The sequence below is a fragment of the Paramecium tetraurelia genome (assembly GCF_000141845.1).
Source record: "Paramecium tetraurelia macronuclear, complete genome".
NCBI lineage: Eukaryota > Ciliophora > Oligohymenophorea > Peniculida > Parameciidae > Paramecium > Paramecium tetraurelia.
The window spans coordinates 180,723-204,381 of NC_006058.1; the positions used below are offsets into that span (position 1 = coordinate 180,723).

The 23,659-nt window shown below is 27.2% G+C and overlaps 14 protein-coding genes across 14 annotated transcripts; 5 read left to right on the forward strand and 9 right to left on the reverse strand. All coding sequences in view use genetic code 6, as the record gives it.

Moving 5' to 3' along the window:
- Positions 1-69: 69 nt before the first annotated feature.
- PTMB.79c (Kinesin) lies at positions 70-2,618 on the reverse strand. Its single annotated transcript, XM_001346867.1, has 4 exons — positions 70-474; positions 497-1,446; positions 1,473-2,505; positions 2,532-2,618. 4 exons carry the CDS (start codon positions 2,616-2,618, stop codon positions 70-72), a joined length of 2,475 nt encoding a protein of 824 aa, XP_001346903.1.
- Positions 2,619-3,587: 969 nt separating this feature from the next.
- Positions 3,588-3,838, reverse strand: PTMB.80c (hypothetical protein). The annotated part of the gene is made up of 2 exons (XM_001346868.1): positions 3,588-3,769; positions 3,796-3,838. The coding sequence occupies 2 exons, from the start codon at positions 3,836-3,838 to the stop codon at positions 3,588-3,590; spliced, it is 225 nt and encodes a 74-aa protein (XP_001346904.1).
- Positions 3,839-4,926: 1,088 nt separating this feature from the next.
- Positions 4,927-7,942, forward strand: PTMB.81 (2-oxoglutarate dehydrogenase). The annotated part of the gene is made up of 6 exons (XM_001346869.1): positions 4,927-5,055; positions 5,079-5,223; positions 5,252-5,388; positions 5,413-7,593; positions 7,618-7,773; positions 7,796-7,942. 6 exons carry the CDS (start codon positions 4,927-4,929, stop codon positions 7,940-7,942), a joined length of 2,895 nt encoding a protein of 964 aa, XP_001346905.1.
- A 20-nt stretch (positions 7,943-7,962) lies between these two features.
- Positions 7,963-8,481, reverse strand: PTMB.82c (hypothetical protein). The annotated part of the gene is made up of 1 exon (XM_001346870.1): positions 7,963-8,481. The coding sequence occupies one exon, from the start codon at positions 8,479-8,481 to the stop codon at positions 7,963-7,965; it is 519 nt and encodes a 172-aa protein (XP_001346906.1).
- A 93-nt stretch (positions 8,482-8,574) lies between these two features.
- On the forward strand, positions 8,575-9,090 carry PTMB.83 (hypothetical protein). Its single annotated transcript, XM_001346871.1, has 2 exons — positions 8,575-8,967; positions 8,995-9,090. 2 exons carry the CDS (start codon positions 8,575-8,577, stop codon positions 9,088-9,090), a joined length of 489 nt encoding a protein of 162 aa, XP_001346907.1.
- A 61-nt stretch (positions 9,091-9,151) lies between these two features.
- On the reverse strand, positions 9,152-11,125 carry PTMB.84c (hypothetical protein). The annotated part of the gene is made up of 5 exons (XM_001346872.1): positions 9,152-9,725; positions 9,747-9,794; positions 9,821-10,751; positions 10,775-10,973; positions 10,997-11,125. 5 exons carry the CDS (start codon positions 11,123-11,125, stop codon positions 9,152-9,154), a joined length of 1,881 nt encoding a protein of 626 aa, XP_001346908.1.
- Positions 11,126-12,166: 1,041 nt separating this feature from the next.
- PTMB.85c (Vacuolar proton ATPase subunit a) lies at positions 12,167-14,700 on the reverse strand. Its single annotated transcript, XM_001346873.1, has 7 exons — positions 12,167-12,269; positions 12,296-12,827; positions 12,852-13,851; positions 13,875-14,112; positions 14,135-14,376; positions 14,408-14,513; positions 14,540-14,700. The coding sequence occupies 7 exons, from the start codon at positions 14,698-14,700 to the stop codon at positions 12,167-12,169; spliced, it is 2,382 nt and encodes a 793-aa protein (XP_001346909.1).
- A 233-nt stretch (positions 14,701-14,933) lies between these two features.
- PTMB.86 (hypothetical protein) lies at positions 14,934-15,470 on the forward strand. Its single annotated transcript, XM_001346874.1, has 2 exons — positions 14,934-15,310; positions 15,335-15,470. The coding sequence occupies 2 exons, from the start codon at positions 14,934-14,936 to the stop codon at positions 15,468-15,470; spliced, it is 513 nt and encodes a 170-aa protein (XP_001346910.1).
- A 469-nt stretch (positions 15,471-15,939) lies between these two features.
- On the forward strand, positions 15,940-16,254 carry PTMB.87 (hypothetical protein). Its single annotated transcript, XM_001346875.1, has 1 exon — positions 15,940-16,254. One exon carries the CDS (start codon positions 15,940-15,942, stop codon positions 16,252-16,254), a length of 315 nt encoding a protein of 104 aa, XP_001346911.1.
- A 612-nt stretch (positions 16,255-16,866) lies between these two features.
- Positions 16,867-17,655, reverse strand: PTMB.88c (hypothetical protein). The annotated part of the gene is made up of 3 exons (XM_001346876.1): positions 16,867-17,184; positions 17,211-17,427; positions 17,453-17,655. The coding sequence occupies 3 exons, from the start codon at positions 17,653-17,655 to the stop codon at positions 16,867-16,869; spliced, it is 738 nt and encodes a 245-aa protein (XP_001346912.1).
- Positions 17,656-17,998: 343 nt separating this feature from the next.
- PTMB.89 (GTP-binding protein RAB2 homolog) lies at positions 17,999-18,805 on the forward strand. Its single annotated transcript, XM_001346877.1, has 6 exons — positions 17,999-18,047; positions 18,071-18,210; positions 18,236-18,282; positions 18,307-18,450; positions 18,479-18,644; positions 18,671-18,805. 6 exons carry the CDS (start codon positions 17,999-18,001, stop codon positions 18,803-18,805), a joined length of 681 nt encoding a protein of 226 aa, XP_001346913.1.
- A 385-nt stretch (positions 18,806-19,190) lies between these two features.
- Positions 19,191-20,047, reverse strand: PTMB.90c (hypothetical protein). Its single annotated transcript, XM_001346878.1, has 4 exons — positions 19,191-19,386; positions 19,412-19,629; positions 19,659-19,850; positions 19,874-20,047. The coding sequence occupies 4 exons, from the start codon at positions 20,045-20,047 to the stop codon at positions 19,191-19,193; spliced, it is 780 nt and encodes a 259-aa protein (XP_001346914.1).
- A 1,004-nt stretch (positions 20,048-21,051) lies between these two features.
- On the reverse strand, positions 21,052-21,546 carry PTMB.91c (hypothetical protein). The annotated part of the gene is made up of 1 exon (XM_001346879.1): positions 21,052-21,546. One exon carries the CDS (start codon positions 21,544-21,546, stop codon positions 21,052-21,054), a length of 495 nt encoding a protein of 164 aa, XP_001346915.1.
- Positions 21,547-21,846: 300 nt separating this feature from the next.
- Positions 21,847-22,386, reverse strand: PTMB.92c (hypothetical protein). Its single annotated transcript, XM_001346880.1, has 1 exon — positions 21,847-22,386. One exon carries the CDS (start codon positions 22,384-22,386, stop codon positions 21,847-21,849), a length of 540 nt encoding a protein of 179 aa, XP_001346916.1.
- Positions 22,387-23,659: the final 1,273 nt, after the last annotated feature.

Genomic DNA, 23,659 nt, shown 5'->3' on the forward strand with positions numbered 1-23,659 from the left:
CTATCGATTTCCTTTTAACATTTCTCTTCTCCAAAAGATACTATACATTCGTCTCTTAGTTTTCTAGTTTCAGGACAAGCACAACATGGTCTCAAAGGCTCGGCTTTTTAATTTTCTTTGGGTTAAGAATTATCCATATTTAAATTTAATTATTTCGACAATTTTACAATAAAGAACTATTAGAAATGTCAAAAACAAATGAATATTTGGAGAACTACTTGGATTTGCTTTTGTAATGAGACAATAATAATTGTGGATAATATCATTAAATTGATTGAAACGGAACCTTTTAGATAAAACTACGCTTAATAATATCGTCTCTGGTCTTATATTAGTGAATTAATACTTATCCGAATTATCTGAGCTAAATGATTGTAGTGGGGACTTGTTACTCCCCCTCGGTATTTAATTTTCCATTTTCTTTACGTATTCCAAAATGTACTTTTATTTATTCTACGGAGTGGGACAACTTTCCTAAAATCAAACCAATGTATACCTTCTTTCCTTTTTAAACTAATTACTGATATTGTTTAGTGTGATTACTGAATAATTATCGATTCATCGGTGATTAATTGGTTGGTTACAAAGGCTTTCTCTAATGCTAAGAAGTTCCCTTTCCTCTGATTGGATTTGGGTTGACACTCCTTGATCTTTATTGCGGTGTAGTAATTTGCGTATTCAAAGTACTTTGATTTATTTGCTATTAAGATTTCTAAGTTTAAGACTTAATGAATTTTTGGAAGTAGATTATCATTTCTTCATCTTATTTGAGAACAGGACCATTCTGAGTTGAGAGTTCATTCATCATATCAATTATTTCTTTTAATTGATTCTGGTTTAATTGAACGTCGTTTTTAGTGTAATAATTCATTTTTTCTTAGAGTTGAATCATTTTAGCCCTAAATATCTTATAGTTATCTCTGGCTTTATTCAATTTCTATAGATGTTATTCTTCTTCCCTATTTGTAGGCTACTTAATAGATTTAGATGAGCCACAATATTACAGACTGTCCTTTCTGACATCAATTTCGATAGAGTTCTCTTTATTCATCTTTGGTCTATCGGTTTCTTAATAACTAGTGTGTGGTCTGGATTATTTACTATTATCCTTATCCATTTTCAAGGAATCAATAACTAAATCCTTTTATTTAATCTGATCTCTGAGAAAAGTAATTTCTTTTTTAAGCATCTCAATTTGAATGTCTCTTGGATCAGTTCTTTCTTTCTTCTTAGATTACAATTGAGAAGTCAACTCTTATCGGATTCTCTCATTTTCATTAATCGCTCTTTCATATTACATTATTTCATTCTTCAATCGATCTTCATCTATCATCTCAGAATTCATTTATTGTAACAAATATTCTAAGCCTTCTCTGTTTTAGAATTGCAATTAATCGATTTGCTTTAAATTCAATCTTATTTCAATCTCTTCTTCTGTCAATTAACCTATGATATTATTAATAATTATGTACACTAGAATGATACTTCTTATTTTAATGCTTCAATCTCAGCTTGCAATAGGCTTACATTTTCTGAATTGCAATTACAACTACAATTAGTGACATCATTAATTTTGATATTTTAGACAATCTTTTTTTTTATAGCTCTGGCTCTGGATGCATATTTTAGAGTATTAATACTCTCCTCATGACATTAAACTATTTGTTATACGCACCCTATCATAAGAGTTTTAGTGTTGCCTCCCAAAGAGTCTTTTAAAAGTCTAGTTAATTTTGAATCCCTGTAAGGCACAAACTTCTTCATTGATTAATCACAAGCCAACATATTGATGCAATTTCCTAGGGCCAATAGACTTTTATTGATATTAGCCCCTTCCATTTGTCTAATTCCTTTACTACCTTCATTTACATTGGCTTTTTCACTTCCTGCCAAATCCACTAAGGATAATTTGCATTGGTATTGTTAGTTTACAACAAATAATTATATAATTGCATGGGATCGAGAAGAGAATTGGTTAGCATTAGTTGCAGCCATTACTCTTTTTTAATTGCCATTAATTATTATTGATTTTGCATGATCTATAGTCATAATTTACAATTCCTGCACATCTTATAACATGACTCCCTTAATAGGGTCTTCATTCAACTGCAATCCAACCTAATCTCCAATTAAATCTCGTATTTGTTCATTGTAAATTTCCAAATATGAAATACTAATTTTAACGTTCATTTGGAATAATTATTCTAAAACCATCGAAACCAATCCATCATTTTCTACCAAAGGATCGTATAAGTTGCCAAACATTGTGTAACTCTTTCCTGAACCTGTTTAACCATACGCCAAAATTGTTCCATTATATCCTTAAGAAACACAATCATAAATCATTTATGATATTGACTAGTATTATACATTTAATTTATCTACTTAATCGTAAATATCTTGTGTGCTCTCTCCATCATTGAACACATTATCAAATGCAAATGATCTTTATTCATAAGTATCAGGATCTCGTATTGTCTAAGTTGGACATTCTACTTGTATAATCTATTTATTGTTTATTTTGATATTACAGTTTCTTTTCCTATTCTCTAAGTGAGAAATCTTGATCTTCCCTCATATGGTTTCACTCTAATACTCACTTTAAATGGCTCTTGCATTATTAATTTAAATTTTAATAATAAGTAAGAAGTTAAATCATCAATTACAAAACATATTCATTCCAAAGTCTAGATTTATAAATTAAGCACTTAGGCTTCGAAAAACAAACTAATTTTTCTAAATTTTTGATTTATTCTTATTTTACTATTTATTTTCTTTGAAGTTGGATTTTTAGAGATTGTAGAAAACTCTATTGACTACATTATTAAAATATTATAATATCATTCATATTAAGCAATACCTTCTTATTTCATGTATTTTTATTCATTAATTGAAATATCTGACAATATCCATGCATTCTTAATCTCACTTAGAAAGTTTAGTGAATTTAGGATATTTAGATTTATGCTATAATTTTAGCTCTAAATTCAATTTTTTAAATCTCAGAAACTTTTAAATGAGTGTTCAATTAATTTAATATTATTAAAATTATCTACTTACTTATTATGGCTTAGATAAAACAATTTTGCAAAATGCTATTTAAAAAATAAATGTTGTGCTAAATAAGCCTCGAATATACCTTCTTACAAAATTAGTTCTGAATTAAACTCTAACTCCTTGTTAACTCTTAACTAAACTCTTATTAATTTGAATGACTCTTTTGTCTTGCATAGAGAATTAAGTATTTTAGAGAAACAGAATTTTGTAATTAAGCTCCATTTCATTCATCATCATCATCATTATTTCAAAGGTTTCTTAATGTATTTGCCTTTAAAAAGAGACTTTAATATTGTTAAGGCTAAGATTTGCGATATAAATTATGATTTAGTTTGATCCTTCTAATCTAAAGGATTTATTATTTCATAATAGATTTTCTCAATAGTAATGTTATGGGTTCATTATTTAATTATCTAGTTATAAGTATTATTCAAAAGATGGAGTAATGCTTAGATCACCAATATTTATTACTTGAAAACATGAAATCAAATAAACATTTTATTGTAATATTTTATTAATTATATATCCATTCATTTTTTTTATGCTGCTTTCTTAGAATTAGCTTTTTTGGCTTGCTTGTTTCTTCTGTTTTATCTTGGTAATTTTCTTTATCCAGCACTTGGTTAAGTTGTAGCTTAAGCTTCAGCAACTGCAGCCTTGATTGTTCTAGTTTATCTTGGGCCAGCTGGTTTTTTTGCAATTTTTTTAGTGGCTATTCAAATTAAACTAAAAACTTACCTGCTTTAGGAGCTTTCTTTTAAGTTTTTGCTTGTCTTCCCATTTGTTTATTATTAAAATTGAAAATTCTTATTCTTTGATTAAGAATGAAATTTCACAATTTTATATTAATTTTGATTGGATAATTTATATAATAATAGAATAAAAAGCACTCAACGTTCTTAAATCTACAAATATTTTGATTTTTTATTGGAATCCAGTTTAAATCTAAATAATCTCTTTAGCACAAATAGCTTCTAATGAAATGTTACTTGGTTCAATAATTTCTAATCTCATTTAATAATAGTTGTATCATAACTCAGAATGATTACTTTAATATTGTTTGAAGGATAAATTTATATTGAGATATATTTATAATTAGGCGTTTTGAGTAAATGTAATAATTTCAACAGTTACCAAAAGGGACGTACTGGTGATATAATAAAAAAAAATAATGAGATTGACTATTATGAATAGGGTATAATATTTAAATCAAACAAAAAAACAATGTTGAAATATCTCTCTTTAAATTTTGTTGATGTTAATTCAAAGAAACACACTTTAATTTAATTTTGGGATTCAAAACTTTGTAATTCTCTTAGTTTTCATTAAAAAATAGGAATTTTAATTAATTTTCAATAAAGTTTTAAATTTAAAGAAAAAGAGAAAAATAAACTTAAGCAATTAAGAACTTGAAGTAAATCTAATGATTGTTTACATGAATAGCTTTTCTTTTTTATAAAGATTATAATTATTACTTAATTAAATATTCGTCTACTTAAAATTAGTAAAATGATACTGAAACTTAGAAATCAATAAAAAAGGATGTAAATGATAAATAAACAATTCTTTTCAATAAATTAAGAGGTTAAAGTAATTTAAAATGCGTATAAATCTTGTAAAGAATCAAAATTTAAGATGAATAGATTGGTGTAACTGAATTGAGAAGAGAGAGTTAGTGCGTAATTTAATATTTAATAATAAATATGCTTCGTATTTTTGATTCGAGATTTCGTTCAAATTACGAATTATTATAAATATATAATTAGTCTTGATGTTTGAGGTGCAATAAAGAATTATTATAAAATGATATTATAATCATTCTTGTTTTAGTTTAAGTGAATAAATTTAATATTTAATATCTTTAATTCGATGATAAGAGCCTCAAATAAAGTGATCAGATATTCTTTTTCGGCAACATATGTTAGTGGGTTGTTTGAACATTGGTAAAAGAACCCTTAATCAGTTCCTGAAGGATGGAGACAATATTTTAGCGAACAAGTTTGTTTTAGTGTTATTAATAGATTAATGGTGGAGCAGGTGTCTAAGGCACAACATCTTTGAATCCATTGGATCATGCTAAACAAATACAATTGCTATATCGTACTTACTATATGTTTAGAATGTTTTTCGTATGCGGACATTAATTGGCTGATTTGGATCCATTAAGTAATCTAATATTGTGATTTATTATTAGATCTACCTAACACAAAAGAATACGGAAGAGTGAAGGGCTCGAGACCAGAGATGACTTTGGATAGTTTTGGGTTTAAGAAGGAAGAATTGGATATCCCAATTTATTTTGGAAACAAGGATTAAAGATCATTTATCTATGTAATTGATAATTGCTATGAATAGCCATTTATGGAAGTTAAGGAGGAGTGGACAATCAGAGAAATCTATGATAGATTATCTTAAATCTATACAAAAAAATACGGGGTTGAATACATTCACATGGTATCGACAGAATAAAAACATTGGGTTGAACAGGAAATGGATAGAATAGCATAATGGAAACCAAGTAAGGAGACTTAAACAGCTACTTGGTAGAGATTAGCTAGAGTTGACCTATTTAATGAGTTTTTGAAAAACAGATTCACAACAAGCAAAAGATTTGGAATTGAAGGCACAGACACATTAATCGTAGGTTTAGAAGCACTTGTAGATTAATGTGCTCAAAATAAGGTTGAACATATCATTGTGGGAATGGCTCACAGAGGAAGATTAAGCACATTAGCTAATGTATTTAAGAAACCATTGGAAATAATATTTGCAGAATTTTAAAATAAATACAGTAAGGAAATAGAAGAATCATGGGGTAATATTGGAGATGTGAAATATCATTTGGGAGTCACAAGGGATTAATAATTCCCAGATGGACATCATATTAGAATGACAATGTTACCAAATCCATCTCATTTAGAAGCTGTCAATCCAGTTGTATAAGGTAAGACTAGAGCATTGTAAGACATTTGTGGAAATAAACAAAACTGTTTAGGTATCATCATTCATGGAGATGCTGCTATGGCTGGTTAAGGAGTTGTCTATGAATCATTATAACTTGAAAATTTGACAGGATATTCAAATGAAGGTGTTATCCATGTTGTGGTTAATAATCAAATTGGATTTACTACAACTCCAATTGATAGTAGATCTGGTTTATATTGTACAGATGTTGCTAAGGCTATTGATGTACCTATTATTCATGTTAATGCTGATGATCCTGATCTTGTAGAAGAAATATTCAAAATTGCTGTTAGATTCAGATAGTAATTCAAAAAGGATATTGTAATTGATTTGATTGGATATAGAAGATATGGTCATAATGAATAGGATTAACCTGCATTCACTCAACCATAAATGTATGAAATCATTAATAAATAAAAACCTGTATTTCAATTATATGATCAATAATTAAGAAAAAATGGAGTTATTACAGATGATTTTGCAAGTACCGAAATTAAGAAGTTAAACAATAGTCTAGAGACTGCTTATAAAAACATCTAAAAGGAAACCTTCGATAAAGTACATTGGGTACCTAAACCATGGGAAAAGATTTAATAAGTGACCAAATGGGGAAAGGTAAAGGATACTGGTGTTGCTTTGAAGGATTTATTAGAGTTGAACGAGAAAGTCAATCATTTACCTGCTGAGTTGACTGTTCATCCATAAGTCAAGAGAATTTATGAATAAAGAAAGTAGTCTATTGAATAAGGAAAAGGAATTGACTTTGGAACTGCTGAAGCTCTGGCTTTTGGTACCTTGTTACATGAAGGATTCAGTATAAGATTGAGTGGTCAAGACTGTGAAAGAGGAACATTCTCATAAAGACATGCAGTCCTTAATGATCAAAAGAAAGATATCAAATATTATCCACTTAGAAATTAAATACCTTCTGGAGGAAATAATAGATTTGAAGTTTACAACTCTCCATTGTCAGAATACGGAGTCTTAGGATTCGAATATGGATATTCTCAATCTAATCCTAATGTTCTGACGATTTGGGAAGGACAATTTGGAGATTTCGCTAATGGATGTTAAATCATGATTGACAATTTCATTACTTCAGGAGAATCTAAATGGAATGTACCCTCAGGACTTGTTATGATGTTACCTCATGGATTAGATGGCTAAGGACCTGAACATTCCAGTGGAAGAATGGAAAGATTTTTATAATTGATGGATGATGATCCTAACATTGTATTTCAGATGAAAGAGTAGAGAATTAAGAGACAAATTCTCGATTCTAATTTCTAAGTGTGTGTCTGTTCAAACCCTTCCAATTATTTCCACTCTCTGCGTAGATAACTAAGAAGAGACTTTAGAAAACCTTTAATTTTATTCAATTCTAAAAGATTACTTAAATTTTCTAAGGCAACTTCTGATATTTCTCTTTTCCTTGAAGGCACTAGATTCCATAGACTGATTCCTGATACTCACGAAGAAATTAAAGCTCCTAAAGAAATAAAAAAGGTTGTCATCTGCTATGGTTAAGTTTATTATGACATTTTATAGAAAAGACAAGAAACAAAACGAAATGTAAATATTTATTAATATACTTAGGACGTTGCTATCGTTAGAGTAGAATAATTAGCACCTTTTCCATATGACCATTTCAGAGTAGTTGCTTAATAATATGAGAATGCAGAATTTGTATTCTGTTAAGAAGAACATTAAAACTCAGGTGCTTGGCAATATCTAGAACCAAGAATTTAAAATGTATTAACAGAATTTATCTTAGGTTTTATCCTTGCTACATCAATAAAGCAAAATTAAACATCAATATTTAACATTTTGTGGTAGAAGACCTTCAGCATCAACAGCAAGTGGATCACCAACTGTACACAAATAAGAATTAGAAAAGCTTTTAAGTATACTCTTTTAATGAGTGTATATTTATTGAATAGATCAAAACTTATTATATCTTTTCTTTCCTTTCTTTCCATCATCTGACCCATTTTCCTCCTCTTCTGCTTATTTCATGAATTCTGATTAGATAGAGTGTAATTCTTTCTCAACTCTTTGAATTTCTCCAATGTCAATTTAAGGTTGTTTACGATGAAAATCCTTTCTGATATCATATGTAGGTGGTGTCAATCCACTGTCACAAACTACCTTATCTCCACATTGTCTTGTATTGCTTGTCTTTCCCACCCAAATCATTTAGCTGATATCATTTGACTTATATAAATTTATATAATCCTTAGATTTATAACTCTCTGTTATGGTTGGCAAATCAACTAATACACCTTTATCTTGGTATTTCAAATTGTTTATTGATACATCAAATTCCATTCCTTTTCCAATTTTTGGTTCAATTGTGATAGGTAATTATTAATTATTTGCAAACGACTCTCTAATTTTCTCTGCTATTTATGGGGGGAATCTGATTATGAGCTAATTTTCTATTTCGTATATTTTGGACATTAATAGGTATTTATTTATATTTAATATATAATATAAATCAATGCATTTTTTCATCAAATTTATAGAATTAATTTATTAATAATTATTATCATTATGTCGAATGATAATGATAAGGAAAATGGAAAGGAAAAGGAAAAGGAGGAGCAGTATTATCGCTATCCTAAATCCTTCTTAAAAGATATCTTTATAGCTTTACATTCCTTTGATAATCCAGAGAGAGATGAACATGAAGAATTTATAGATATTGAAATGAAATATGATTTGTTTAGTTATGCTTATAAGGGAATTTCTGATATTGAATTGAAATTTATGAAAAGTTCTGAAGAATATTTGAAATTGAAGAGCATCGAAAAGTGTAAAGAAACCCCTAAATACACTTGGATGTAAAATATATATAGAAATAAAATGATTAATAAGGAAGATGATATGTTAGCCTGTGAAAAATGGGTGATTGATATTAATGGTTAAAGAGAAGTCTCCTATGAAGTAACAGTATTATGATTACAAAATTAGTTGGAATTTTTTTAATCGCAAAAGGATAAGTTTTATTCAATTATATATCCACCAACAACTTTGAAGTTTTTTTATTATATGTTTAAAAATTATTGAGTTAAATATTATTTCTGTTTATATAATAATAATAATATATATATATATATAATAATAATTATCAAAACTATTTGTCCTTTTTCAGTTGATTAATTTATTCTGAAAAAGATACTTCTTTGCCTTTCTTTTTCTTTTTAATTTGGCCATCAGTTGATTATTTCTTTGATGATTAATATTGTTATAATTGTTAGGAATCATCCTAATCAATAACTTAAAAATTGGCTTCTTTCATTTATTATTAATACTATTATTGTTATTACTATTATTGTTATTACAATTATTATTGTTATTACTATTACTAATATGATGAATGATATTATTAAGTTGGTTTATACTTAGATAAGGTAACAAACTGTTACTTTTCTTCCTCCTCTTTTTTTGATATTTTTTTTTATCGAGGATTGCTATTGCTATTACTATTATTATTGTTGTTTAAATGATTTAAGATGTCGACATTATCTCCTACAATTCTGTTGGCTGATATTCCCTATTAGGATTGTGTATGCAATTCAAAAGGTGTTAACAAAATAGGCACTTGAAAATAATATTGCTTAGCTTAAGTTGAATATTGACTGCCTTCATTAGTAATGATGGATAAATTGGATATATTGGAATTAGGATGATTTTGAAAGATACTTCATATAACATAAAGATACTTGTTAATGTTGGCTCCACTCAAGGCAAGATATGGGGATAAATCAACTCTATTAAAGTTAAGATGAAAATATACAATAATCTCCCTAGTCTATCAGCTAAAGGGGCTAATTAGGCAGCCAGCAAAGAAGTCTCATAATAAGCATAATTTTCCTTAAATTCTTTGGAAATGTTGGCCGCATCTCTTTGATTATCAACTGACATGTCCTAACTGCTGTTCTCCTCTTCTTCTGCAATATTTTCGGCCATCATAGTGTTATGATTATGGCCAATGAAATAAGTAGTCAATTTGGAGATGTCAGATCTAATTAGTTCAACAATATACTTCATCGATTTAATTGATGATGTTTCATAATCAATAGATATCTTGTCGGATTTCATGGACTTCATAGATTTCAGAGATGTAACATCATCTTATTTCTCCACTTTTTCTTCCTGAATCCTTCTTTGTTCCTCAATCATTCCAGTAATAAGATTGGACATATCAGCCTTTTTATTTTAAGGAATTGACTTGTCTTCAACACTATCTGCCAATCTAGACATCATATTGCCAGCCCTGGATAACAACATAGCCGTTTGACCAAGCAGTTCGCTAAAGGTCCATAACTATTGTTATTCGTGATTATTTAAGATGGGAGACATGTGATAAGTTTTTTGTATAGTGTGGGATCTGAATAAGGCTAATCTTAAAGAGGGAACTCCTATCCATTCTTCTCCATTTTAATGAATTATCAAAACTTGATTTTATTATTTTTAGCCAATATAACCTTCAAGCCATTCACCATAGGAATCCTTAAAATCAATCCATTAACCGAGTTCAAAGTCCTTCTGGGCAAATATTTAGCCTTGCTCGATGACTTCAGCCACTGTATTGAATGATTATAAAAGATTGTGTAAAGTCATAACATTTTGTTATAAGGAATTCCTTGTAGGCAATTATTAAAATCCATGTAACCTTTGCTATAGAACCTTTTTTCTAGAGTTTCTTCTGCTCTCTTGTACATCGACTGTATATTTATTATTTAAATACAACTATTTCTATTATCGTGCTCATCGATTGAACTAGTAGATAGTCCTCTATTTAAAGGGGATGATTCAAATTCAGGCATATTGGCAACCAAATGAACAACGCATTAATCCTCAATGTTCAAAGAAACCAAAGTATCCTCATTATTAAGTTACCTTCCCTTAAATAGTAATCTCTATCTCGATGATGGGATGGTTGAAGACTTGGCTAATCATGATAAGTTACTATTTCGATTAAATTTTTAAGATCGTTCACCGTTGAGCTTTATTTAATTCGAACATCTAGAGTATGATTATCCAAAGTCTTTATTTTCACGCAGATTTCTTCATTAAATTATTCATCTTTTAAATTCATTTATTATATTTTAATTTATATGCTTAATCAAAATCTAAAGTTTATTTTTCTCTCTTCTTCTTAATTTTCTTAACTTTACCCTTATCATATTCTTTATCATAGGCATCCTTCACTTTTACCTACTAATCTACATCATCCTAAGCCAATTGGAAGATTCTCTCTCGTTTTATGATTTTAATTTTCTTTCCAAGTAATAGTTTTTTCACTTTATTTTTTCTACTCTTCAATTTAATAAATCTACAAATAAATATGTATTCTTGTACAATTTTAAGTATTTTTTATGGTTTACTTTTATAATAATTTGCTTTTGTATTTTTTTCTTAAGAGTTTTCTTTTTGTTAAACTCATTTTAGATTTCATTTTTTATTTTCCTTCTATCTTCTTCTGTAAGATTTCTCTTCTTTTAAGGCAATTGATTTTTTAGTTATAAATGCTACTGTTCCTTTCCACCTATCGTATATGAATAAATGAATTCAACTGGTTAATAAATTTAATTAACAATCATACAATAAATAATTATCAATCAAATTATAAGATTGTAAATTGTGTTTTCAACAGGCACACGCATTATAATATTTGATTCCTACCAATTTTCTACATCGTGGACATATTTGCCTTCTGTCTTTACATGCAGTTGAATAATAAGGGATTAGACAACCAAAAAGGTTGAGAATAAAAAATAGAAGAAATGCACAAAGAAATGTTTAACTCGAAGCCTAATACTCACAAGTTGAAACTGAATCCATTTTGCAATGATGACAATAGAAAAGGGTGGGCCCTTCATGATCTTAAATTGTTTAATTCATCATATACCATCAAGCTCTGTTGGAAGATTCATCTGATTCTCAACTCCTTATGAACTTAAGTAATCCCCATTAGTTAAAATATTAGTCTTAGTTATGTCATTTTCATAACCAATATTTAATTAATATGGATCAACTCTCTTATTCATTATAATATTATTTTCAACGAAGAATACGCAATAAAGAGAATAATAGTTGATGATATAATATCTTCTATTAATTACATTATTCCAATCCCTCACTACGATTCTAAATTGATACTGTCCTTGATTCTATCTCTAAACGAATAGGCCTTAAACTAGACACCGTCGCCTTTAAAAAACTTATTCTAAAATTCGACCCTATATTCTAAATGACTCATAGTTACCAATGCAATCTTAAGGAATGCAAAAAACACTCCATACTGTCCATGCACATCAGAACACCAAAAGTTATCAAAGCCCAAAATGGATACCCTATCATTAAACTAATTGGTTATCCATGATTAATTGGTTGTACGAGCAACAATTCAAAGAAAACTTGTGAGAGTTAAGAATGAGCCAAACTTAATGCCCATAATCTTAAGTAACTTGCAGTGTTTGATATTACCCCAAGGACATATTCCAATGTTTCAATGGTTTCATGGACAATCATATCTTCAATACCTAAATGTGAATTATGCTCCTTTTATTAAATCTGCACTTTTGAGTCTTGCAATTCTTTATTCTATTTTACATCAGTTTACTCATGACTATAAGAACTAGTTTAGATCATTTCAACTCCTGATTCTTCTATTAATTATCCATAATCTACTCTGTGAGTCTTAAGTTTATCTTTACTTTATTAATGACTTTTCCTTCTTACCAAGTGACTGATAATTGATGGTAACCACATCCAAGGTATTGTGATGATACAAATTACTAGAAGCTAAATAAAATACATACTTAAAAGACAATATTAAACATAGTTCTAAGAGTCTCCTTCCCACATTTAAGGACCTGATATTCTCCCTAAATTCAAAATCATTGATATCATTGTAGTGATTATGCTTGGGGCATTTTATGGTTCAAAAGGTGTCAACCATTTGTATATTATCAAAAATACCATATACCCAATTGTGCATATCAAAAATAATAATTATGGAATGAATTTACAAGTTAATCGTAGCCAATCCTCCAAAAATAGATAATTTAAACCACTCAAAGAAACTCCCAATAACATATGACAAAATGCAATTATGATGCTTAACTTCATTTTAAATGAATCGTTGAATTCTAAATGGTCTCCCCACATTGGATCAATTCCAAATGGGTAGACACATTAATCCTCTGATCCTAAACAAGTTTGAAATAGGTTTAAGGATAAACTCAAATAATCATTATAAATTAGTCCTGAATAAAAGCTAAATACACCCATCAATAGGATTAGATATCTTAGATTGTAGAAGGATTTATTCTTAAACAAACACAGATAAGATCCAAACACAAATAATACAAATCCATGACCTATATCTCCGAACATTACTCCAAATAAAAATGGAAACGTAATTATTGTTATTATTGCAGGATTTATCTCTTGATATCTTGGAATCCCATATGTGTTGACTATCTCTTAAAATACCTAAGTGAACTCATTTAATTTGAAATAAGTGGGTTTCTACAGAAAATCAGGAGGACTCTTTTAGGCTAACTAACCCCCAGGATTATTTGATTGCTATTCCTTAATCACTTATATAGTTTGTTCTAATTGTTAAATATCTTTTGTTGGAACCCATAGTTCTCCTAGGAACAACCTGCCTTGCATTTTTAACTTATTCAGCTCTTTGTAAAGTTCCTTTTCTTTGATTAAATAAAACTTATAATATTCTATCAAAGGTAATCCATTTCTTATTACTAACATATTTGATATGCATTAGCATAGTTAATTCTGAGTCATTTTTATAAGCTATATTCTGTATTGTAAATTACATTAATATATTCAGCTTCTTTATTCTTCAATTCATATAATTTTTTTTCAAATTCCAACAGATTCTAAGGCAAAGCAAACTTTCCTAAGGATACTTATTCTACAATTTTTTGGATCTTTTATTTTCCATAGTTTCCTATATTTGGAAATAAAACGATGAAAATTGATTACTTCTCATTCATCCTCTTCAAATGAACATAGGAGTTTCCTTTGGTCACTCTAAATATCACTCGATGGAATCTATTCTACTAAACATAAATACTATAATTATTCTTAATTTTTAAGTATCCCAACATAGTATTCAAATTTTGAGGTCTGTTGATTTTGAAATGCATTCTCCCCTAAATACCTTTGACTTTCTATTAAAATTTCAATATAATTTTGTATGTATTCTGATTAATCAATAAGTTATTCAAGATGCTTATTTTACTCCTGAAAAGATGAAGTTCTTTTATTTATGTCTTCTTCAATCTTATCAAGATAAGTGTGAGTATGTGAATTTTGCTATAAACAATAAATAAATTCCATAGAATACTTGATTTGTAAACTATTTCAAATTTCCTTTTTTATAATTAGAGAGCAAATTTAAATTCTTTGCCACTTAAAGCATATTTTCAATTTTTACCATCAAGTCATCACATCTATATAGTTATTATAGATGATTTACCTTTTAACGTAATTTGCAAATGGTCTATTGATTAAGGCTTCATTACGATTATGATCAATAATTTCCACTTTACTTAAATAACCTAATTAATCCATGATAGTCCACGCACTGTCTTAGGGCATCACTAATTAAAAATAACTCATTTCTTGTGATCTGAACATCTTTTTATATAATATTATAAATTTTATATAATGTAAAATTAAACTCATTGCAACTGATCGAAATTCAAAATATATGTCTTATTTAAGAAAGTCAAGAAGTACAAATCCTTAAAAAATAGATCATTACAAAAGTGATATGCACATATTTTATAAATATTATTGGAAAATTAATTGTATGTATTTTATAATTAAATTTACACAAAAATTTTCCGCTATTAGCTAATAAATAAATAATGAAAAAGAATACAAGAAAAAAGTAAACATTAGAATAGTAGGAAGATTAGTAAAGAAAGAAAACTAAATTGGAAGTTCTAGATGCTGATCAACATATTTCAAAATACAATAACAATTTAGATAATCTAATTGATATTTTTACAAGGTATGAGAGAGAGGATGACTTTACATAAAATCTAATGACAACCTCTAAATTGTCAAAAATTCAAAAAATCCATGATTTAAGTTTAGATACCTTTAAAGCTGAATCATTCTCATTAGGACCAAAAGTTGAGAATGGTGACTTTTCGTAGGGTGACTAAATACAAAAAATTATTTCAGTGAAGAAATCATTTTTGAATGATAAGCTAATAGCTACTATACAATGGAGACCTAGGTATCTATTTTTTAATATTTCAAGGTCTAATGGTACAATTCCGAAATCTAGAGATTATTTTACAACCGAAGTTGCTAAGTACGCTCCTAAAGAATTAATTAAATATTATAAAAGTAGAATGGTTACAACAACCATTATCGAATAATAATAAGATTGTTGATTAGTAATTTAGTATTTTTCCATTAAACATGTACATTGCATCAATAATTAATGTTTTATTTTCTTTTTCGAATTATAACTAATGACAGCTAATAACTTACCTATTTATAAAAGTCGATAGTGATCTTCCTTGATCAAATAGTGTGAAAATGATTAATAAATGAAGTCAGCATCAATAAATAATAATTTTTCATTTTATAATAATTTAATTACGCATTAATTAATTTAATACTAAAATTTAGTTTCTAAACTAAGAGGTATTTGTTTTGTTTTGTATCTCTTTAGTATTTTTTAGAAAATGAGGTTGAGGTATTCCTAAATTTATTTATTTAAAATTATTTGAGAACTATTTTTAGGGTTTAATTATAAAGTATTATATTTAATGAGGTTGATTTGTTATTTTACAACAATAAAGCAAGAGTGAGGTTAATTTTTGATTATTTTTAAAAAATAATTCAAATCATCTTGCTATGACTACGGAATCAAGTCAACCTAAGATACTTGAAGAATCGAGAACTATGCTCATACTTCTTATGAGACTTCCATAATAAAAACTTTAGTCAGTTCTTTTTGATAGTTCAGAAAAAGCTCTTGATCAACTAGACTAGGCATTTCATACTATACCATAAGACTTCCTTGATTCATCAAAGACTCAAATTGATGAATTTAGATGTAGAGTTAATAGGATGATCATGCATCATCAAAAACTAACAAACTAAGCTAGAATGAATAAATTAAGACAGGCCTTAGGGTGTCTAAAGAAAATAAAGAAAAATAATAAATGATTTGTTACTTATCTATATTCTTATTTGTTCCAAATATATATATAAATACCATTTACTAATACTGATTCTAGTGAGGATAAGGAAGAGAAATATGAGAAGACATCACTCTAAAAGATATATTGATCCATTTCTATTTCATCTACTTAACTTAAATTAGTTTACTGATAAATGGTTGTTAAATTAACAATCCAACTTATAATTGATTGAATTTGCTATAACCATCTTTATGACATTGTTTGAAGAAATGAAAAATAACATGGCAATTGAACTAATTAATTATAAGCATTCTATTTATATAAATTTAATTAATGTTTAATTTAATGAAGCAAAAAAAAGTGCGGATTCTTCAAAATCGCATTAGAGTCTATTAGACAACTTTGTATTTAATTTTAGAAGGGAACCTAGAAACATGTAATTTTATTCTTCCTCTTTGATATTATATAAAGTAAATTATAAGTTGAACTTGAGAAAGGGCTCTAAAATTGGTATATAAAGTTAAGCATTTAGTATGCTATTTGTAATTTTTAATCAGAATCTTTTTATAATACTAATGGGAAAAATAAAAAGTAATAGAAATAGAAGAAAATATACGTAGAAATAATTAATATAAAATCAATGTTAATTACAAAGTGTATCTTTAGAGATTTCTTCAATTTTCTTTTTCTTTATCGGAGAATCAGTGATTTCCTTGGTGTCATCACTGTTGGGAGTAGGCTTTTCTTGTTTTTTTTAATTGGTCAAGAACTCTTGCTGCAATTAGAAACCAATGGTCGCTTTCAACTAATCTATAAAATCTGATGTTATTTGAAGATAACTCTCTCCTTTCCCTTATTTTAAGGCTTAATACAATGCAAAATATTATTATCCTAAATTTAGTTTGACTATTTGCAATTTTTCATTGTTGCTTATTAGATTCAAAGTTTGAATGATCTAGGACATAATTTTGATCAATTTACTTCCTATATAGAACTTTTATGATAAACAAGATCATTCAGTTTAATAGTTAGATCCTTTAAAATATGCTCGTTTAGATTGCCTAATTTAATTTCTGATGCTTTCTCTAGTCCTTCAATCATATTATTAGCTAAATCTATTGATTCTTTTAACTTTTTAGTTTCAAATTGTATAGGCTTTGGATTCCATTTCTTCAATTTATCAAATATTAAGTAGGCGCTATAATGCTAACTTAAAATGATACTGCGAAGTGTCTCCAATAAAATTGACTCTGTATTAACAATATTATCCATTCTTGCCATTCGCATTAGTAATTGAAGCAATCTAAAAGATGATTATTGTATAATTACTTTTGCAGGCCACCATGGATCTAAAGAATTAGATTATACTTACAGCCTAAGACTTTCGCCCAAATTATCTCGTTAACTCTAAAACTCTACTCGGCATCCTCAGACATCCTGTCGATTCTTCTTTATAAAACAAATAAATATTAAATAAGATATTATGCAGAAATTAGAATATTTAATGTTTTTCAAAAAAATTAATCACAATTTGAATTTCTAGGAAAATGCTTAGAACTCCTTATTTTATGATTTCCCTTTGCTATTTAGCGTAATTGGATTGGCTGATTCATTAATAGAGCATATTTTGATCATAGGTGAAAAATGGTTTTGTGGAATGAGAATAATTAATATAAAATTTAGTGTCGTTGTATGAGAAAAGGAGAAATTTCCTAATTAATATTTCTATTATAACGAGGCAGTAATAAATTTAAATAAATACATTTATTATGAATATTTACAATTATCTCTTTAAGTTCATTATTGTCGGAGACACTAGTAATCTATTACATTATCAAAAGATGTTGGCAAAAGCTGTTTACTATTATAATTCACTGATTCTCGATTTAGAAATGAACATGATGCAACTATTGGAGTAGAATTTGGATCAAGAAATCTCAAAATAAATGAGAAACAAATCAAACTGTAAATATGGGACACTGTATTATATAACAACTAATCAATAGGCTGGATAAGAATCATTTAAATCCATTACTCGTTCCTATTATCGAGGGTATGAATTAAACTATCAATATAGATCCATAGGAGGAATCCTTGTCTTCGACGTTACTAATAGAGAGTCATTTGATAATGTGTAAAAATGGCACACCGAAATTCAAGGATATGCTTGTGATAAAATTGAAATGGTTATTGTGGGAAATAAAATCGATTTAGAAGATAGGTAATAGATGATGTTAACTTCATTCTAGAAGAGAAGTGAAAACTGAAGAAGGAAGGAAGTTCGCTTAGAAACATGGCTTTGATTACTTCGAAACATCTGCCAAAACAGGAGAAAATGTTGATGCTGTTTTTGAGTCCATGGCAACTAAAGTCTTAGCTAAAATTGGAAGTGGAGATCTTGATCCATCATAAGAAGTAATCTATATTTTCTAATAATTAAGATTTATGGAATCAAAACAGGTTCTATTGGTATTTATAGCAAACCTGCAAATCCACCTACAAATAATTAACCTTCAAAACCATAGACAATAACAACTAATTAAAATCAAAATTAGAAGTCTGACACCTGCTGCTGAATCATCATTGATTTTATTAAATTATATCACCTATTGCTATAAATTAAACAAATAGAATCTATAAGTAAATTTATAAATTAAAATTACAACTAAAATTTAATTATTTTAATATAATCTCATTATCAAACTTTTTGTATGCATAAATAATATGACTAATTCTAATCTACAATTCGAATATTTTCTATTTTGATTACTGACTATACCTTTTAAGGCTATTACTCCAAAAGTCTTAAATTTGAGTCATTCTATTATAAGAATAGATTTATTTCTGAAATTCAGTTCTATTTATTATTTTGATTGCTATCTAATAATTGCTTGTAGTTTCTTTTAATAGAATACAAAATTGTCAAATATATATGATAAAAATTGAACTGAATATTATATTTCATTTTTCTTGTAAAGCAGCCTTTTGTTACTAAACTTTTGCATGTGTCTCTTCCATTTTCTCATAAGCTTCTTCAAGTATGGTCAATAAAGCCTCATGTCCATCCATTCTTAATTATCTCTCCTCTTCTAATTCACTCTTGATTCTTACTACCACTTCTTTCAACATCGAAAACATACTCACTTCTGCATCCTCTCTATAAATTTATTGAATTAATTTACCTCTATTACTTTCCTTAATTTGCCTACTCAAACAGTTTAGAAATCTCATTACTAGCTCTTTTGACAATATCTTAGTCCTCTTGAACTCTTTCTTAATTTTCTTATACATTATATTACCACAAAGCAGGTAAATCATTTTAAAGAGTAGTATTTATTATATTTACCTGTTGATTCTTAACTTTTATCTCTTGCCCTATTTGTTATAGTAGATCTTAGACCTTTAATATTATAAATTTAAGAAATATACTTATTAATCATAGTTTGATAGGACTTGATCACTTTATTCTCTATTTGTCTTATTGTCATCTTCTAGCTTCTTCTAAAGCTTATTCTCCAAATTTTTTATCTCCTTTAGTTTTTTTTCATGTGCAGAACCATATTATTCATTTTGCTTATCGAATTATTTGCTGAGATCTGAATATTGGTTTGCCAATTATCCCTATGTTTACAAGAAAATATTACGAGTTATTCACTGTAATTATTGATAATATCTTTCAATTCACTTTAAGCCTTATTGATTCTATCATAAATTTCATCTATTTTTGCATCTTTTGTAGTATCAACCTCAAGTTGCAGTGTGCTCAATTTTTCTTATAATTTTGTGTATCTCTCATTAATTTATGCATTGGGATCCATTTAATAAATAAATAAATAAAAATTTTATTTCAGTTCTTATTTTTTTTTCAATTTAATCAATAATTCTTTTGCAATAAAACATAAATAGATGCATAAAAATATGGTTTACTTTTGCATTGGATCGACATTAGGCTATTAAACTTAATATTATTATCTAACCCAAACAGAAATAACCTTAAATCTATTAAGATTAAAATCATAAATAAAACTTAAAAACTAAGTTAAACTCTATAGACATTAGTTTTTTATAAAATCCTCAATTAAAGTTTTATTATTTTTCAATTTAAATGCCGTAGAGTAATTATATATTTTGATTTATTTAAACAAATAATCAGTTATTTATTCTTCCAAAATGATTTATAATAAAATATTTATGAACTATTGAAGTGTTTTCGATTTTCGTATTTTAGTAAAATTTTAATACCAAATTCCCAAAGGTGAATTATTCTTATTGGGACAGATTATATTATTTACCAATATTTTTATAATTACAACATTCTTTTATCTAAAAAATTAGTAAAGTTGAGTTAAGTTGACTTTAATGAGAAAAAATGATAACCTTCTTTCTTAATTTGGTTTTATGGAATTATTTAATATTTAAACGTGTTGCTTAATCAAAATTTTAAAGAAAAATAAAAAATTATTTTTATTTATCCAAAATAAATAACTTTGCTCTTTAAAAGAAAATGAATCCAGAGAAAATTGAGTCGAAAATTTATTTAATTTTAATACTTATTGTATCCTATCATACTATTGTAATTTTAATTTTATATACTTTAGACCAGGTTATATTTTGAATTGTATGAGTTTGAAATGAAAAATGAATATTTAAACAAATCTAAAATATAGTCAAAATCTTTATCAAATGACAAATAATTTCATAAGTAACCAGAAGTGTTAAAATATACGAATAGCGATTGAAGAGTGTTGAATAAAGGTATTATTTATTCATATACAAAATATATAGACTTTAGATTATGAAATCATAACATTCACAGTTTCAGTCAATTTTTTATTTAATTTAAAGTTTAATGGCTAAATTTTGATTCCTTTTGAGAGTTAATCAAAACTATGTATGGTTAAAAGTCTTAATATTAATCTTTTCCCTTTTTCTTGTAAGACTAACATTTATGGAGTTTATTTTAGGTCTTGGAAGTTTGACTTAATGAACGTTGTTCATTTTATTCAAGATTTTCAAAAACTATTTTATCCTTGCTTTTCTAATTTCTTTTTTTTTTTTGAGGATTTGATCTATTCTTTCTTAATTTGACGCTTTGATTTTTATTATATGAAATCTTGGTTTAAGAAGCAATTTCTCTCATTAGAGGTTTTTCGCAAAATTGACATTCAATATCTAAATATTTAGCCTTTAAATCATGCTTGATACTGCTATTTATAGATTTTGGTTTTAACTCTTTAGAAATGGGGAAATATTGTTGAGTTTCTTAATTGAAATAAGTTTCGGAGCCTATTTACTAATATTGGCAAACTGCACCCATAAAATTAAGTATAATAATAATTTATAAAATGATTCATCAATAATGTTTAATATTTTATATAATTTTAAATTTTTATATAAAATTTAGTGTATTAAGATATCTTTCGAGATACACAATTTAGTATTAATACTTTTGAGTAATTTAATAATCAATTGAGTAATTCATAAATAAAGTAATTTTATGTCTTAATTAAAAATAATTTCAGTTATTTATTTTTCATGAAATAACAATTATATGAAAAAAATGGAATTTTTTTAAAAAAAAATATCTGATAAGTGCAAATTTTAAATATTTGACTAATCAAAATTATCCTAATTGAGTTTGAAAGCTGTTATTGTTGATTTGGAATCTAGATTTATTATTTGATATGGAGTAAGAATGAGATGATTTTTTATGTTATTTTGGAATCTTAAACCTCACCTTTTTTTCAGAACGTATTCTTTGTCTACTTCTTTGTTAATTTTCTTCCTACTTTAATTGAGTATTCAGTCTTGTACTAGATGATATCGAATAATGAGATGGCCGAGGTTTAATTATGCTTTTCAACCTTTGTTTTTTTAATTGCAAGTTGTCTTATTTTTATTCATTATGAGAACTAAGAATCGTTTAGTTGCAATTATGACGCTTTGTATACTTTTTCAATTCCTTTTAAAGTAAAGTAAGTGAGGTGGCTTCATCAATTTACTTCGTTAACTTCTTTTTTTAAAGTATGTTTCTGAAGCCTCTATGGACTTTTTATGGATATATTTCTTAATCAATTTTCATATCATTGGGATCCATTAATTCAGATTCTTGATTAGTGCTCACGATCTCAGATTATTTACAACAATTGGAACCCATGTTCTTAAAATAAGCCAATAATATCTTATATTAGATTTTAATTTATAATATGTTTTAATTATTGACTTTCGTATATATACTAACCTTATTTTAAAAATCTCTTAATCTTATAATGATTGTGGAAGAGGTTTGATTTGAATTAAGGCAAAATCTTTATTGTTTATCCTTTTAAATTCCATTTAAGAACAACATTATGTGTAAGACATAAACAAAATTTACTTGATCGAATATTTATATAAATAAAGAGAATTTAGAGAATTTAGAGAATTCTGAGAAATTAATAATAATAATAGAATGTTTCGAATATTTCGAATAATTTTATATTTTAGATTGATAGGGAATTGCTTTGCTTTAGACCCTGAAATAATTTAACTAGAAGATCACATCTTCTATGGGATGATAAGTTTGTATTAGACTAAATTATCCATTAGTTGCTTAATATTGTTTTCTGGTTTTTGCAGTGGAGCAACTTAAGGACTTTTGTCTATAGATCAAATAACAATAGAGGTGAAGTTGAGATACGGCAGTGAGAAGGAATAAAAAATGGGTATTATATAAATAATAGCAGGCTTCTCGTATTTTATCTGTAATATAGGAACACCATTTACTATTGTCAACTTTATTGGTTGCAAATTCATTGGCTAACGAATCCCTTCCTATTTTTATAAAAAGAAGCACAGGTGATTGGATTGCGTTGTTGATATCTGTAATATTGGTTGTATTATTTGGAGAGATATTTCCATCAGCAATTATGACAGGGAAGCATCAATTTAGAATAGCATCATCCATAACACCTTATATAAAGTTTCTAATTTCTATTTTATATTTGATTTGCTACCCTTTAAGTTTAATTCTAGATAAGGTTCTGGGCACAAAATGTAAAAGATATCATTTGGAATACATTCGACAGTTAATGGAGATCTGCTAACAATAAGATGTGATAAAGCCAGAAGAATTAAAAATCATAGTGTCAGTGATGAAATTGAGAAATAAATAGGTGATCAATCATATTAAACCACTTCACCAGGTTTGTTATATCCAACAAGACGAGCCTTATTGCAAGAGATTATTGAGGAGATTAAAAGTGAAGGAGTACTCAATGATACCCATAATTGAGAATAACAGTGTAATTGGATTGTTCAAATCAAAAGACCTTGTAACTTTGGATGAATCAAATTATGGATAATTAATAGTGGAACTAGTCAAAATCTATTAGCCTTTGATAATATCAGGGGACACAAAAATGTTAGATTTGGTGTTGATGTTTCAGAAA